The sequence below is a fragment of the Pinus tabuliformis genome, chromosome 9, assembly GCF_031772625.1.
Source record: "Pinus tabuliformis cultivar Carrire ecotype Pingquan chromosome 9, CPIR1, whole genome shotgun sequence".
Lineage (NCBI taxonomy): Eukaryota > Viridiplantae > Streptophyta > Pinopsida > Pinales > Pinaceae > Pinus > Pinus tabuliformis.
Genome location: NC_142307.1, coordinates 579,708,547 through 579,721,638, shown reverse-complemented (window position 1 = coordinate 579,721,638; position 13,092 = coordinate 579,708,547). Strand labels below are relative to the sequence as shown.

The 13,092-nt window shown below is 40.5% G+C and overlaps 2 protein-coding genes across 3 annotated transcripts; both read left to right on the top strand.

The window, feature by feature from the left end:
• Positions 1-760: 760 nt before the first annotated feature.
• LOC149149882 (uncharacterized) lies at positions 761-1,405 on the top strand. Its single transcript, XM_089442610.1, has one exon. It carries the CDS (start codon positions 761-763, stop codon positions 1,403-1,405), a length of 645 nt encoding a protein of 214 aa, XP_089298736.1.
• A 5,461-nt stretch (positions 1,406-6,866) lies between these two features.
• Positions 6,867-7,838, top strand: LOC149149881 (disease resistance protein RGA2-like). Of its 2 annotated transcripts, none has more exons than XM_089444838.1 (3): positions 6,867-7,107; positions 7,280-7,339; positions 7,717-7,838. In XM_089444838.1, the coding sequence occupies exons 1-3, from the start codon at positions 6,889-6,891 to the stop codon at positions 7,741-7,743; spliced, it is 306 nt and encodes a 101-aa protein (XP_089300964.1). In that variant the 5' UTR covers positions 6,867-6,888; the 3' UTR covers positions 7,744-7,838. The 2 variants fall into 2 exon arrangements, with proteins under 2 accessions (XP_089300964.1, XP_089300963.1); XM_089444837.1 differs by having other exon boundaries at positions 7,677-7,838.
• The last annotated feature ends 5,254 nt before the right edge of the window (positions 7,839-13,092 follow it).

The following is a 13,092-nucleotide window of genomic DNA, read 5'->3' as shown; positions in this document are numbered from 1 at the left end:
GCAGGCATTTCAGGGGTCGCCCTCGTCAAACTCATACAACTCTGACTAATTCACCGTCCCTCATCGATATTCCCATTTCATCACCTATCTCCCCCAGGGCACTTAGAGCATGCATGCCCTCTACTAGACCTAAATGAATTCTATCCTTTCCTTGAATATTAGGGGTTTGGGGGCCCTTCCAAAATTCCTCGCCCTAAAAGAGCTCTTTCTCTCTTCCCGTTCTAATATTATTCTCATTCAAGAATCAATGCACTCGGCATCACAAACTATTGAATATTTTCAGAGGATGCTTCCGACATGGTACATTGTGGCTACTGATGCAACTGGCAGGTCTGGGGGTTTAGCTGCCCTCTAGGATCCCCGATGAGAAAATCTGAAGGACTTTTCCTTTTCGACAGACATTTTCATGGCTGGAAGTAACAGAGGCATCTCGGGGAGGACACACACGCCTAATGTGTATGCCCCTTAAAGGGATCGGGAGTGTTTTTGGGATATTGTGGAGGCATCTGGGATCCTTCATTCATCATCTCTTATTTTGGTAGGGGATCTTAACTGTACTACTGGGATAGAAGAGCTATGGGGTCAATCCAGAACGGTGGATAAGATGGCACAAAAACTCAGAGACATTATTTTTTATCATAATCTAGTAGACATTTGTCCACCAAAAAATGCTCCTACCTAGGACAATGGAAGAAGTGGTATTAATTATATAGCAAAGAGACTTGACCGATTTCTAATACAAGATAATATGGTGGAAAAGATGGGGGATGTGAGATCCTGCATTATTGAAAATTACATTTCATACCATCGGCCAATCACTCTCTTTTGGTGCAATGTTGATATAAGAGTTGGTTTTCCATTTAAGTTTAATAGGGTTTGGCTCGAAGACACAGGCTTCGACTCCCTTGTCCGAGTACACTGGCTCGAAGAAAAGGATAAAGCGGATGGCCTTACTCCCACGGAAAGGTTTCTAAACAGGCTTCGAAACCTGAAAGCAGTGGTTAAAAGATGGGAGCGGAAGAAGAAGGCGAGCCTGAAACAGGAGCTGACAGAAATAGATGAGGCCCTAAAGCCTCTACATAGCTTAATGGCCACACACTCCCCATCTGCTGAAGTAAGGGAACAAATCCATGCCCTCGAGTTGAAAAAGAAGAAGATTCTCCAAATTAAGGAGATCACATGGCGCTTGAAGAGCAGAGCTACTTGGATCCGTGAAGGGGACAAAAACACTAAGTTTTTCCACCGATATGCCAATCATAGAAGGAAACTGAACACCATTTGGGAGATAGTTGATGGTGAAGGGAACTGTTTTAATAAACAATCGGAAATCTCTGCCCTGGCGGCCTCACATTTTCAACAAGCATATAGAAGAATGGATTTGGAGGATGTAGATTCACAGGTCTAGGCAATAAGTGAATATCCTACAATGTTTGATGAGGAGGAGAACCTGGAGCTGTTTAAGCCGGTTACGGTGGAGGAAATGACCCGGGCCATAAAATTGATGAAGGGAGACAAAAGCCCGGGCCCGGACGGCTAGACAGTGGAATTTTTTGTCCACTTCTTTGACATATTTCAAGAGGATCTTCTAAATATGATAGAAGAATCTAGAAACTATGGGAACCATACATCCTCATTTAAATTCTACCTATATTACTCTTATACCAAAGAAGACGAAGGCAGCCACCTTTGCTGATTATCACCCAATTTCTCTTTGCAATCTTACTTATAAGATTATATCCAAGATAATCGCCACCAGGATCAAGGCTTCATTATCAAAATTCATTTCCCTGGAGCAATATGGTTTTCTAAACAATAGAATAATACATGATGCAGTGGCAGTAGCTCAAGAATGCATGCACACTATCAAGACAAAAAAGATGAATGCAACAGTTATGAAGGTGGACCTCAAAAAGGCTTACGACTATTTAGACTGGGGTTATCTGAGAATGGTTCTTCATAAAATAGGCATAAGAACAAATGTGGCAGAATGGATAATGGGATGTGTCACAACAGTCCGGTATGTGTGGTAATAAACGGGTACCCATCAAGGTTCTTTGGAGCAGGCAGGGGACTTAGACAGGGTTGCTCTCTGTCCCCCCTATTGTTCATTCTGGCTATGGATGGCTATGGATGGCCTAAGTCTGCTTATCAAAAAAGCAGTGACTACAGGACAGTTTGAAGCGTTAAAAATTAGCTGTCATATTTCTATTTCACATAGTTTCTTTGTTGATGATATCTTGTTGATGGGTATGGTCAACAGACTTAAATGGCTCGCTCTTTCCCAAATCTTCAAGAAGTTTGGAAGAGAAACTGGCCTAATTTTAAATGAGTACAAATCTACCATTCTATATGGGTCCTGCAACCTGGATGATATCATCTATATTCAGAGGAATTTTGGGGTGAAAGCAGATAATTTGGACACAGGAATGAAATATTTGGGATATCACCTAAAGCCTGGGAACTACAAAAATGTAGATTGGATGTGGCTCGTGGATAGATTCCATATGAGAATTAAGGGATGGGAACATTGATGCTTATCAATGGGAGGTCGTATCACCCTCGCACAGTCAATGCTCACACAATTGGGGGTCTATTGGGCTCACATGTTCCGAATCCCGCAACTGATTATAAACTCTCTCAACCACATAATGGAAAACTTCATTTGGTCAGGGGCAAGAAAAAGTTTTAAATATCATCTGGTCAAAATGGATAAGATCACAAGACCAAAGAAGCTAGGCGGATGGGGTATTATAAATGTCAAAATATTTGGTTGGGCGCTGCTTCTAAAATCATTGTGGCGGGGAATTTCCAGTAATGGCATATGGGGTAAGTTGATCCGTTTCAAATACCTTAAGAATAAGGACTTCACCTGCTGGATGAGATAGGGATCAATTGGAAAAAAAAAGGATCCAAGATATGGAGCAGCTTCAATAAGGTGAAAGACATTTTACTACAGAACATCTCATGGTTGTTCGGCACAGGAAACATGATTATATTGGGCAAAGACCATATATTAGGTACCTGTGCGGATCCTCTTGGTACAACAGAATTAATAAAATGCCTGAATAGAAAAGGCATCTTTGTTTTGAACCAGGTGATCTGTGAGCGGATAGGCAATATTCCAATCTGGATGGATCCCATCCATCTGAACCTCACAGGGAAATATGAACTGGAATGGCTCCAACTCATAAAATAGTTAAAAGGCGCAGGGGTATGTTACGATAGCAAAGGAGATCATATTACTTGGATGGGAAAAAAGAAGAAATCCAGAGACATTGAAGTTGCAGATTACTATTTCAAAATGTGTATGAAGGAGCTACAAATTTCGGACAGATGTTGGTTCTATAAGTTCTGGCAAACACATATCCCCCTAAAGATTATCATTTTCCTATGGTTGACATGGCAGAATAAGAACCTTACATGGGAAAATTTACAAAAGAGGAATCAACATGGACCTGGGATCTGCTACCTATGTAGGAAGGAAGGAGAGGATAACAACCATTTATTCTTACATTGTCCAAGTTCTGTTAGCATCTGGAAGCACTTCACTACTAACATGAAGATACCATATATTCATTTTAATACCATTGACGATTGCTTAAAATGGTGGAGTACACAACGCATCAACTGGAGGACACTCTCACTTGTTGTCTTCTGGGAAATTTGGAAAGGGCACAATCACCTGATCTTTGGAACTAAAAGGTGGAGAGAAGACATGATTTGTGATTACATAGAACGATGGACCAAATCGGTTCAGGGGTCTGGTACCATGCAAAAAGAAAAGGAAGATAAAGGGATGGAACAGGGTATCATTTACCCAGCTAGATTTTTTTATGGGGTGTCTCAAGGAGGGAGATGCGGATGTGGAATTTGGATAAAGGTTTCTAAAGATCAAGAATTTTGGATACACTGGAATGTGGGAGAGGGATCAAGTATGAAAGCCGAAGCTATTGCCTTGTGGGGGCTATTATGGATTACCAAATTTTTGGACATCCTACAAATACAAATCTATGGAGATTCCAGATGTATTATAGACCACATTTTGGGGAAGAATAATATTCAACAAAACACCCTACAAGGCTAGTTAAACCGAATACAAAGCCTATGGATCACACTCCAGCAGTCTACCATACAACACATCAGCAAAGCCTACAACAAAAATGCAGATGGAATGTCAAAAAAGGGACTACTGGATACACAAGAGGGTATGCACATTCAGATAAAAATGGGGACAAGAATGATAGAAGCAGGAAGCATCGACATGCCAGGATAAAGCATTGCACACCATTTCAGCGGAGCTACACAACAGCACAGATAAGTACTTTTAAACAAATTTTTGGATTACTTTTTTGTATATGTTTTGTATATGGTCTTGTATAAAAAAAACATTTGATAGACTATTGTATATGGAGAAATTTCTAGAAAATACTTGTATTTTTGCTTCTCTGGTTCATTCTGGGAATCAGAGGAATATTTAGATAATCGCAAACACGGTTAATTGTAGTATATAGTTAGTTTCCTGATCAGTCAAAAAAAGGCTATACTATCAAGATTATGATGCGGTTATGTTATCATATATATGTACTATTTTATATAATACAAAACAAGGAATTTTTCCCTACGGAGAAAAAACAACTTTCACAAAGGGAAAACATAATTAGAGAGCACGGAAGGCTAGTTCAATTGATTGGCCATAGTGAGGTGTACAAGTCCCGGCTTCTGTTTGATTACCACAGGGACAACCTTCGTGGAAACGAAATTGTGTCGAAGTTTTTAATTAAATTAAAAAAATAAAAAACTAACCAGATGCTTTATGGTCGTATGAAAATTAGAAATTCATTTTAAACAACTAAATGAATACTTGCGTTGGCCATATTCTTCACTGAACACTCCATCGTGCAATTTCCATATCAAATATCTATACGTCTCCTAACTCGTTAAACTATTCATATCCAAATGATCAGTCATATTAACAACTTGTAACTCATTTGCATAGTTGAATGTTTATATCCAAACAAGAGAAGCTGTGAGGCAGCAAGTCCCTGCATTAAGTTCAGCCTGAGAATTTTCCACCCAGAGTGAGTTGAACCATTGTTACAGTATTTCTGAAGTTGTTGTGCTCTCATTTCTGAAGTTGAAGTCGTGCATGTCTTATATTCTGTAGTTTCTACAGCATTGACATAGCAGAGCATGTCCTAATGGCTGGCTTTAGAAAGCGCAGCTGTAGAAGGCAGAAAAATCAGAATTGGGTATCTTGACACTGTCGCCAGGCCCAACATCTTCGTGGTCGAGACCTTCCTGCACAGGAGGGTAGCAAATGATTATGGATCAGCTAATATGGCGGAGGGTAGCAAATGATGATGGAGCGGTTAATACGGCAGAGGGTAGCAAATGTTTATTATTGAAGGGGATGATGGATCAGTTAATGCAGCATTTTTATAACTGAGTTGACAACCAACTATTTCCAACTACCTTTGATCATTCAAACGCTGAATATATTTTAATCGTTTAACATCTAATCTAAGGGCAGAAGGTTATGACACAAAGGCGGAAAGGGAATGGTATTGAAACAAAGAATACAAGTGAATGGATGTATCAGGTAATGGCGTGACCAAGTGTACTCTGAGATATTCGCATCCTCGAGGAAGCCAGCTGGCCGTACTCTGACATGGACTAAGAAATAGCACAGTGGCACATGTCCCATCACCATCAATCCAAGAGTTGGAGCTTCCGGAAAGAATGCAGATGGAGATCGTCGGTCCACAACGGCACCGCGGGCCAATCCAACGGGGCAGAATAGCAGTCGCTCCAACACACATATTGCCTTTTGCATGGATTTCACGTGTCAGCAGCAGTGCATGCATTTCCCACTAGGCCAGAGTAACCGTAATTAAGTGTTATTGCGTTCGAATAGCTCAGTTCAGAGGGAATCGCTCAGGAATTACAGTGACCGCCATTACTGGTACGCTGCCCTGATAATATTTGCAAGACTCACTGTAAACATTTTTTACCCTGAGAGGCTGATTTGCCCATGGATTTCTTAGTTTTTACACGATTTCATACAGCAAGTCCTTATTTCTTGAAGAAAACCTTGTTTTCCGTGGTGACTACTGTAGATACTCTGTAAAGTTCTCATTTTAGTATTTCGCTATTTTTTGGCAGTCTGCTGTTCCTGTGAATGACAAAAGGTTCTTGATGTCAAGAAGTTAAGAAGTCGTGGAAACGGATTACGCGTTAATGCTGTTTACAAGGACATATACTTACAGATTCTCTTTAATGTAATGCCAGTGCCGATGGCATGCTTTTTGGAGCCCTTGGAAAGTGCCCGTTGTGTGAAGGTGGATTGGAATATTCTGGTGGTCAGTACAAATGTCTAGGCTATCTTTCTGCATGGAGCAAATGTAGTTTCTCAACGACCAATCCTGAACGTATTAAAGGGAAATGGAAAATTCCGAAGGAAACAGATAATGCCTATCTTAAGGAGGTTGGATTATTTCCTGGGTGTTACATTTTATTCAATGGTTGTGCCCTTTTTGTTTCTTAAATATACATTATTTTTCAGACATGATTAGGTTTGTTTCTGTGCAGTGGTTTAAATCACAAAAGGGAAAGAAGCTTGTTTGCATTCTGCCTCCACTTTCTAAAGGTTCCTTGGAAAATCAAGGCACAATTGGACAATCTCAAAACTCTGGAACTGCATTCTTGAAGGGTTTAGCAGTGGCAATTGCTGGAAATCTTAAGGAATCCCATGTAAGTGATGCAACCAGAGTCTTGGGTTTTATAGGATGCTTTAGTCAGAGTAGAAAACTCTTAATGCATGTAGATCCTTTTCAGAAATCTTAAAATATTGCTCATTTTTTAGCGGCTCATCCTCGTCTTGATAGAGATATGTATGACCGACTGAAATGGAGTTATAATAGTCTGCCTACGAAATTAAAGAATTGCTTTCTGTATTGTGCCATATTTCCACAAGATTGGAAAATGGATGGGCAGCTATTGCAGAATATGTGGGTTGCAGAAGGGATTGTTAAGAGCAGAGAGGCGGGATATATAACGGACAGGGAGAACAGTTGTATCAAGCTACTTGAAGATCGTTGCTTGTTCAAGGTAGATCTCTGGTTTTTTCCCATTCCTCTCGACATTGTTTTTAGGAAATCTCTTACAGAAAAGTATGCTAAGTTTATGTACTAGGTTCCAGTGAATTTTGTTTTTAGTTGTATCAACGGTTCCTAAGTTTTTTTTTTGAAAACACTGCAAAATGTTTTTCTGTACCCTACAGTTCATCCATAGTCCTATGCACCAACCTACCCCTGTTCCTATGCAGAATCTGCATAATCTGGTATGGTATGCTACTCTATTCTAATTTCTAATTTTTCATGATAGTAGACAGACTCAGAAATAGCCTATGCACTGTCACTTTTCATGATAGTATACAGACTCACAAATAGCTTCACAGATAGCTTTTGCACTATCACTAAAGCTTATCAGTAAGCATCGAGAGCTCTTCCCTCATGGAAGTGGAGCCTTTTTTGTAGATTTACTGCAAAGCTTTCGAATGTTAAGTTTATTGCAAACTTATAAATATCAAAATTGATTATCATAACAAAGAATGCATGAAATCATCACAAAGGATGCAGTTGTTTTTCTTACTAAGCATGAAATCATCACCTGTGCAGATAGTTGATGCTAGTTTATCCCTCATGGTCACCTGTGCAGATAGTTGATGCTAGTTGGTCCAGATAATTGGTGGAGCAATGAATTTACAGGCAGCAAACAAGCAATGAATTTACAGGCACCGAACCGTCGGTATGCTCGACAACTAATAACAACATGCACCACGCTTGGCAGCTGGCAGCTGTTGCACCTGGCACCTCAACCTCAACATGCACCACATGCCAACTTCAATGCAACATCTCGCAACTACGGGAACTTCGGGAACTTGCTTTAGCCTACCATTATAGCATTTAATATATGTTAAACTGTGAAACTAATGCTAGCATTAGTCTACACTATGAAACAGAGTGAAACATATTTCAGAACTAAGGACACATAATATATGGTTTTGGCCTCTCCGCCTCGGGAAGAGGCCAAATAAGGTGGTGAAACTATATGCCTCTCGAAACTTTGATTTATAAGTGGCAGTTACTAAAAACAAGCAGGTGAATTAATGAGATAGCATCGCAAACCGATTACTATAGTCCCTAGCCATTGCCAAATGGAAGGGACTAATAACAAGTTTAATACTCTATTATACTTTATTGCAAAGTTTAGAGCTTCACTCACATAAAAATTACGAGTTATATTCAAATGGGAAGGCTTTTAAGACTTTTGAAACACATTAATCTCAGCTTGAAATGTTTGAAATGTTTTAAGTCAGTTGGGTTGAGATGATGCCACCTAGTCAAAAATAAATCTCATTGATATGAGTTAAAAATATGAGATAATTATTTAAAAAATTAAATTTTATCTTTGAAATATGTATTTATTTTTTAATCGAACACTATTTTCACATGCATTGTACTCTAATCAAATAAATTTAACATGTCTTTGTCTCACCTCGAAGTTAATATTTCTGTCCACTTCAACATACGCTCGATAATTTTACACATATCTCTCAACATTCATGTAGTCGGATAAAAATACCAAGAAAAACATAAGAGCCAGCATGGGAGCCTTATGCACGGTGACCACCTATGCCGTCTGGTTGAGTTTGTCATCTTGTGAACTAAATTTCATCCAAAAATAAATTTGCATTTTCAACATTCATAATTGTGTTTATAGATTGATTTCTATATTCAAGATCATCATTTAAGAAATGCAAACCATATTTCAATTTCTTTATTTGCAAAAACCTTATTGCTAGTTTATAGAGAAAAAGAATTGTTTTTTAAAAGTGGTTGGAATTTATGTAAAAAAATTTCAAGAAATCTTGTCATTTGGATCATGTTTTTTTACGGTGGAAATAGATTCAGCATCATCAAACCTGTTTGAATCATGTTTTTTTATGGTGGAAATATCATCAAACCTGTGAGACACCCAAAATCTTAAAATTTACAACTATAACCTAGATTTACAAAAATCCATCTTTGTAAAGACACCTGAATTTACAAAAATCCCCGCAGTGTCTTTGTGGATACAGGACAGTTTCAAACGAGGCTTGTGCATGATTTCTAGAGATGTATAAAAGTAGCCATGGATCAAAATGTGAGAGAAAGGGCTTTGGATTCCATTGCAAGGAAAACGGAACAGAGGAGTTTTCAACTTAATTATGAATCATTACAATATATGCAAACGGTTTCTACAGATCAACAACAGGCAGACACCGCTAAGACGATGCACGATGAAAACAACAGTCCTAACCAATAAGATTATCAGTTGATTTCTCGACCTTGCAAAGCTTTTGGTATTCGGGTTTGTAATCGATGGTGGACATGTCTAGGTTGCTGATGTTGATGTTGTCGTGAGGGTGTATAATACTCTCTCTCTCATTGTGGTTCTAGTTTGGAAGCTTTTTCCATGACTGTGTTTGATTTTTCTGGTACCAGGGTATGTTCATTCTCCGACGTTTTTTGGATTTTCGGTTGGGGCGGTTTGGTTACTCTCGTATTGAGGTGACTAGGGTCTACATCTCATATTCTACTCTATCACTTGCCTCATGACATATCTGGTTTGGGATCCCCGCTCACCCGTTCTTGATCTAATCCCTTCTATTTTCTATTCCTTCACCCTAAGTACCTACCTCATTTGGATTTATTTTCTGTGACGTTTCACCACTTTCGCCGTTATGGGGGTGATATGCTTGGTGAGCTCAGTGCATCGTCATTTGGGCACTGTGGATCCCTAGATATTCTTGTCAGCGAATCTCTGAAGTATCCTTTTATATTTGACCTACCACCTGACATATATTAAATCTGCATATACTTTCCATCCCTTTCCTCGTGGTTGTATTGGTTCCTTTTCCCCGCTTATGTGGTCATGGACTTACTAAAATCTGACACCTCAGCACATGAGGCTTTTACCCATGCCATGCTAAATGCTGAGTAAAATTTCAGGCAACAGAACCCAATTGTCCATGGCACTTGGCACTCGACTCATCCATCGATGCACCTTCCAGATGACTAACATGCGGACCCGGGTTTGCATGGGCAACCCCACGTAGTGCATAATCATCGATCCCACCATCACAATTGATCTATTAAAATTACATCTCCAACACCTGCTCTAGTTTTTGACCATGACATGTTGATAGACCGCGTTACTAACCTTCAAAAGCGAGCTCTTGTTGGTAAGTGGCATTTTGCTGATTTGAGCGACGCTGATATGCAGTGTTGGGTTGGCATAAAATGGAAAACATTGTTAGGTTATATGCCTACAGTGGTGCGACTATTAAATGGTTGGTACAACTTTCACTTCCTCTGCGAGGAGGATCTTATGAAAATCAAAGCAATTCCTTGGATTAACGGGCAGAGATTTTTGGCGTTATACTCTTGATACATTGGGTTTAATCTGTTGAAGGAGACCCCTCAAAACAAGTTGGTTTGGGTTGAGCTACGTGGACTACCCATTGAATTCTAGACCCAACAGGTTTTCATGGATATAGGCAACGCCATTGGAAATTTTGTGTATGTTGATCCACGAGTGTTCCAGATAAGTAAGTTGCATGGATTTTAATTGAAAAGGAGTACAGAGGGGGGTTTCCGGATCATATTGAATTGAGCTAGGGAGACACTCACCTGGTTCAGAGGTTGGATTTCTGGGGGGTTCCATTTCGATGTCTAAATTGTCATCATACAAGACATCTACTGGCACATTGTCCTCGGTGGCTAGGTGGTAGACTTATGGCACACCGTCGACATCCTCATGGCGATTGGAAAAATAATGATGCTCCACTTTCTGTTTCTCCACGTAGTTGGAACAAGACGCCTTCTCACGCGCATGGTTCTCTTCAGAAATCAGGTATTCTGAACCTACACTTTTATGGACATCATTATTCTCATATGTCTACAAATCCATTTGACTCTGCTCCTATCAATATTCTTTCATCCACCCGATCTTCTGATGGGTCTAGTGTTCCCTCGACCAATGCCACCTCACCCATCCCTAAAGATAACAACACTTCCTCTCCCCGTGACTGCCTGCCACCTCCGCATTCTGCTCCTCGTCATTCGACATCATGCAATGTGCCCTCTTCCTCACACATCATGTATGTCCCCGTGCCATCACCTTCTTGTGTCTCTCCCCATTCCCCGATGTCTGGAACCAATGTTGCATTGGCACATTCTCCTCTTAACTCACCCACAAAATTCGTGGATAGTGACCTTGATTTCCTTCTCCAGAAGAAGACTCTGGATCTCCATTCTCTCACAATCTGCAAGACACCTCGCAACTCACCCCCCCGTATGAGCCCCTCCTCTGCTGGTAATATCATTGTCAGCCACAAACAAAACCACGACAACAGATATTTTTGAGGCTGCCCTCGACCTCTCCCATTTAGTCTGTCCGATGCCCATACCCTCATTGATGTTCCTATTGTTGGTTCTACCCCTCCTCAGGCCCTTGGAGCACGGATGCCCGCCCATGGTCTAACATGACCTTCATCCTCTCTCAGAATATTCGGGGTTTGTGGGCCACTCCAAAATTCCTGGCCCTCAAGGATCTCTTCTCTTCTCTTCATCCTTATATTATTCTACTACATGAAACTATGCATGCGGTTCCACAAGTGATTGAGTACTTTAGGAAGATGCTTCCTGACTGGCACATGGCAGCCACTGACGCTATTGGCCTCTCGGGTGGGCTGGTGGCTATTTGGAATCCTCGGTGGGTTAAAGTCAAGGCTTTTTCATGCTTTGCTGGCATCTTCTTTGTTGGTCACATCCGTAGTCTCAAGAGAAGAATTCACATTTTAAATGTCTATGCTCCATACAAAGATCATACCACTTTCTCGGATAATCTGATCGTGTCGGAGATACTGGACCTCACTTCTCTTATCATTGTAGGGGATCTAAACTGTACAATTGGCCTTAACGAGGTATGGGGGAGTTCCAAAAGGGTGGATGCTTTGACTGCTCTCATCAAGGATATCATTATGGACCACAATATTGTTGATATTTCCCCTCCATGCTTATCCCTACTTGGGACAATGGTAGGTCTGGAGATAAATATGTTGCAAAGCGGTCGAATCACTTCCTCCTACATGAACAACTTGTCGAGTGGCTTGGGATGGTCCATTCAGAGGTGGTATGTAATCATATCTCTAATCATCGACCCATTGCCCTACACTGGAGAAGGGAGGATTATCGAAACGAGATGCCCTTTAAGTTTAATCGGGTTTGGCTTGATGACCTGGATTTTAATTGTCTTGTGTGGGATGTCTAGAACCGTGATGGGTTTCAGAGATCTTCCCCCATGTTGCACGTTCAGGATAAGCTGAGGGTCTTGCGAATGGAGGTTAAGGCATGGGAGAAAAGAAAATGTAGGCAAATGAACAAAGAGCTTGCTGCCATATTACAAGAACTTCATGACATTAGCCCCCATTTACTTGAGCATAATCTCCCTGCCGACATCAAAACATGCATTCAAGCCCTGAAACTCAAAAAGGAACCACTGCTTCTTATCATAGAGACTACTTGGCATTTAAAAATCAGGGCCATTTGGATACGGGAAGGGGACCGGAATACTAAATTTTTTCACAGATATGCTAACTACAGGAGGAAGCTTAACTCCATTTGGGAGATTTGTGATGCGAATGGCACAAAGGTTCAGACACAACAAGACATTAGTAGAGTCGTTGTTCTCCACTTTCAGAAAGCATACTGTCAAAGGGACTTGGTTTTTCCAGAGGATCAGATCTAGGGGGTTGAACTATTTCCTTCCATGTTCGATGAGGAAGCAAATTTATCTCTCTATAAAGTTGTTTCAGAGAAAATCCTGGGAGTGCTGAAATCTTTTAAGGGGGATAAGAGTCCCGATCTTGACGGATGGACTGTGGAACTCTTCACACACTTTTTCGATCTCATAAAATAGGATCTTGTTGACATGGTAGAGGAATCGCGGTCCAGGGGTTTTATTCATCCGCACATCAACTCCACATAT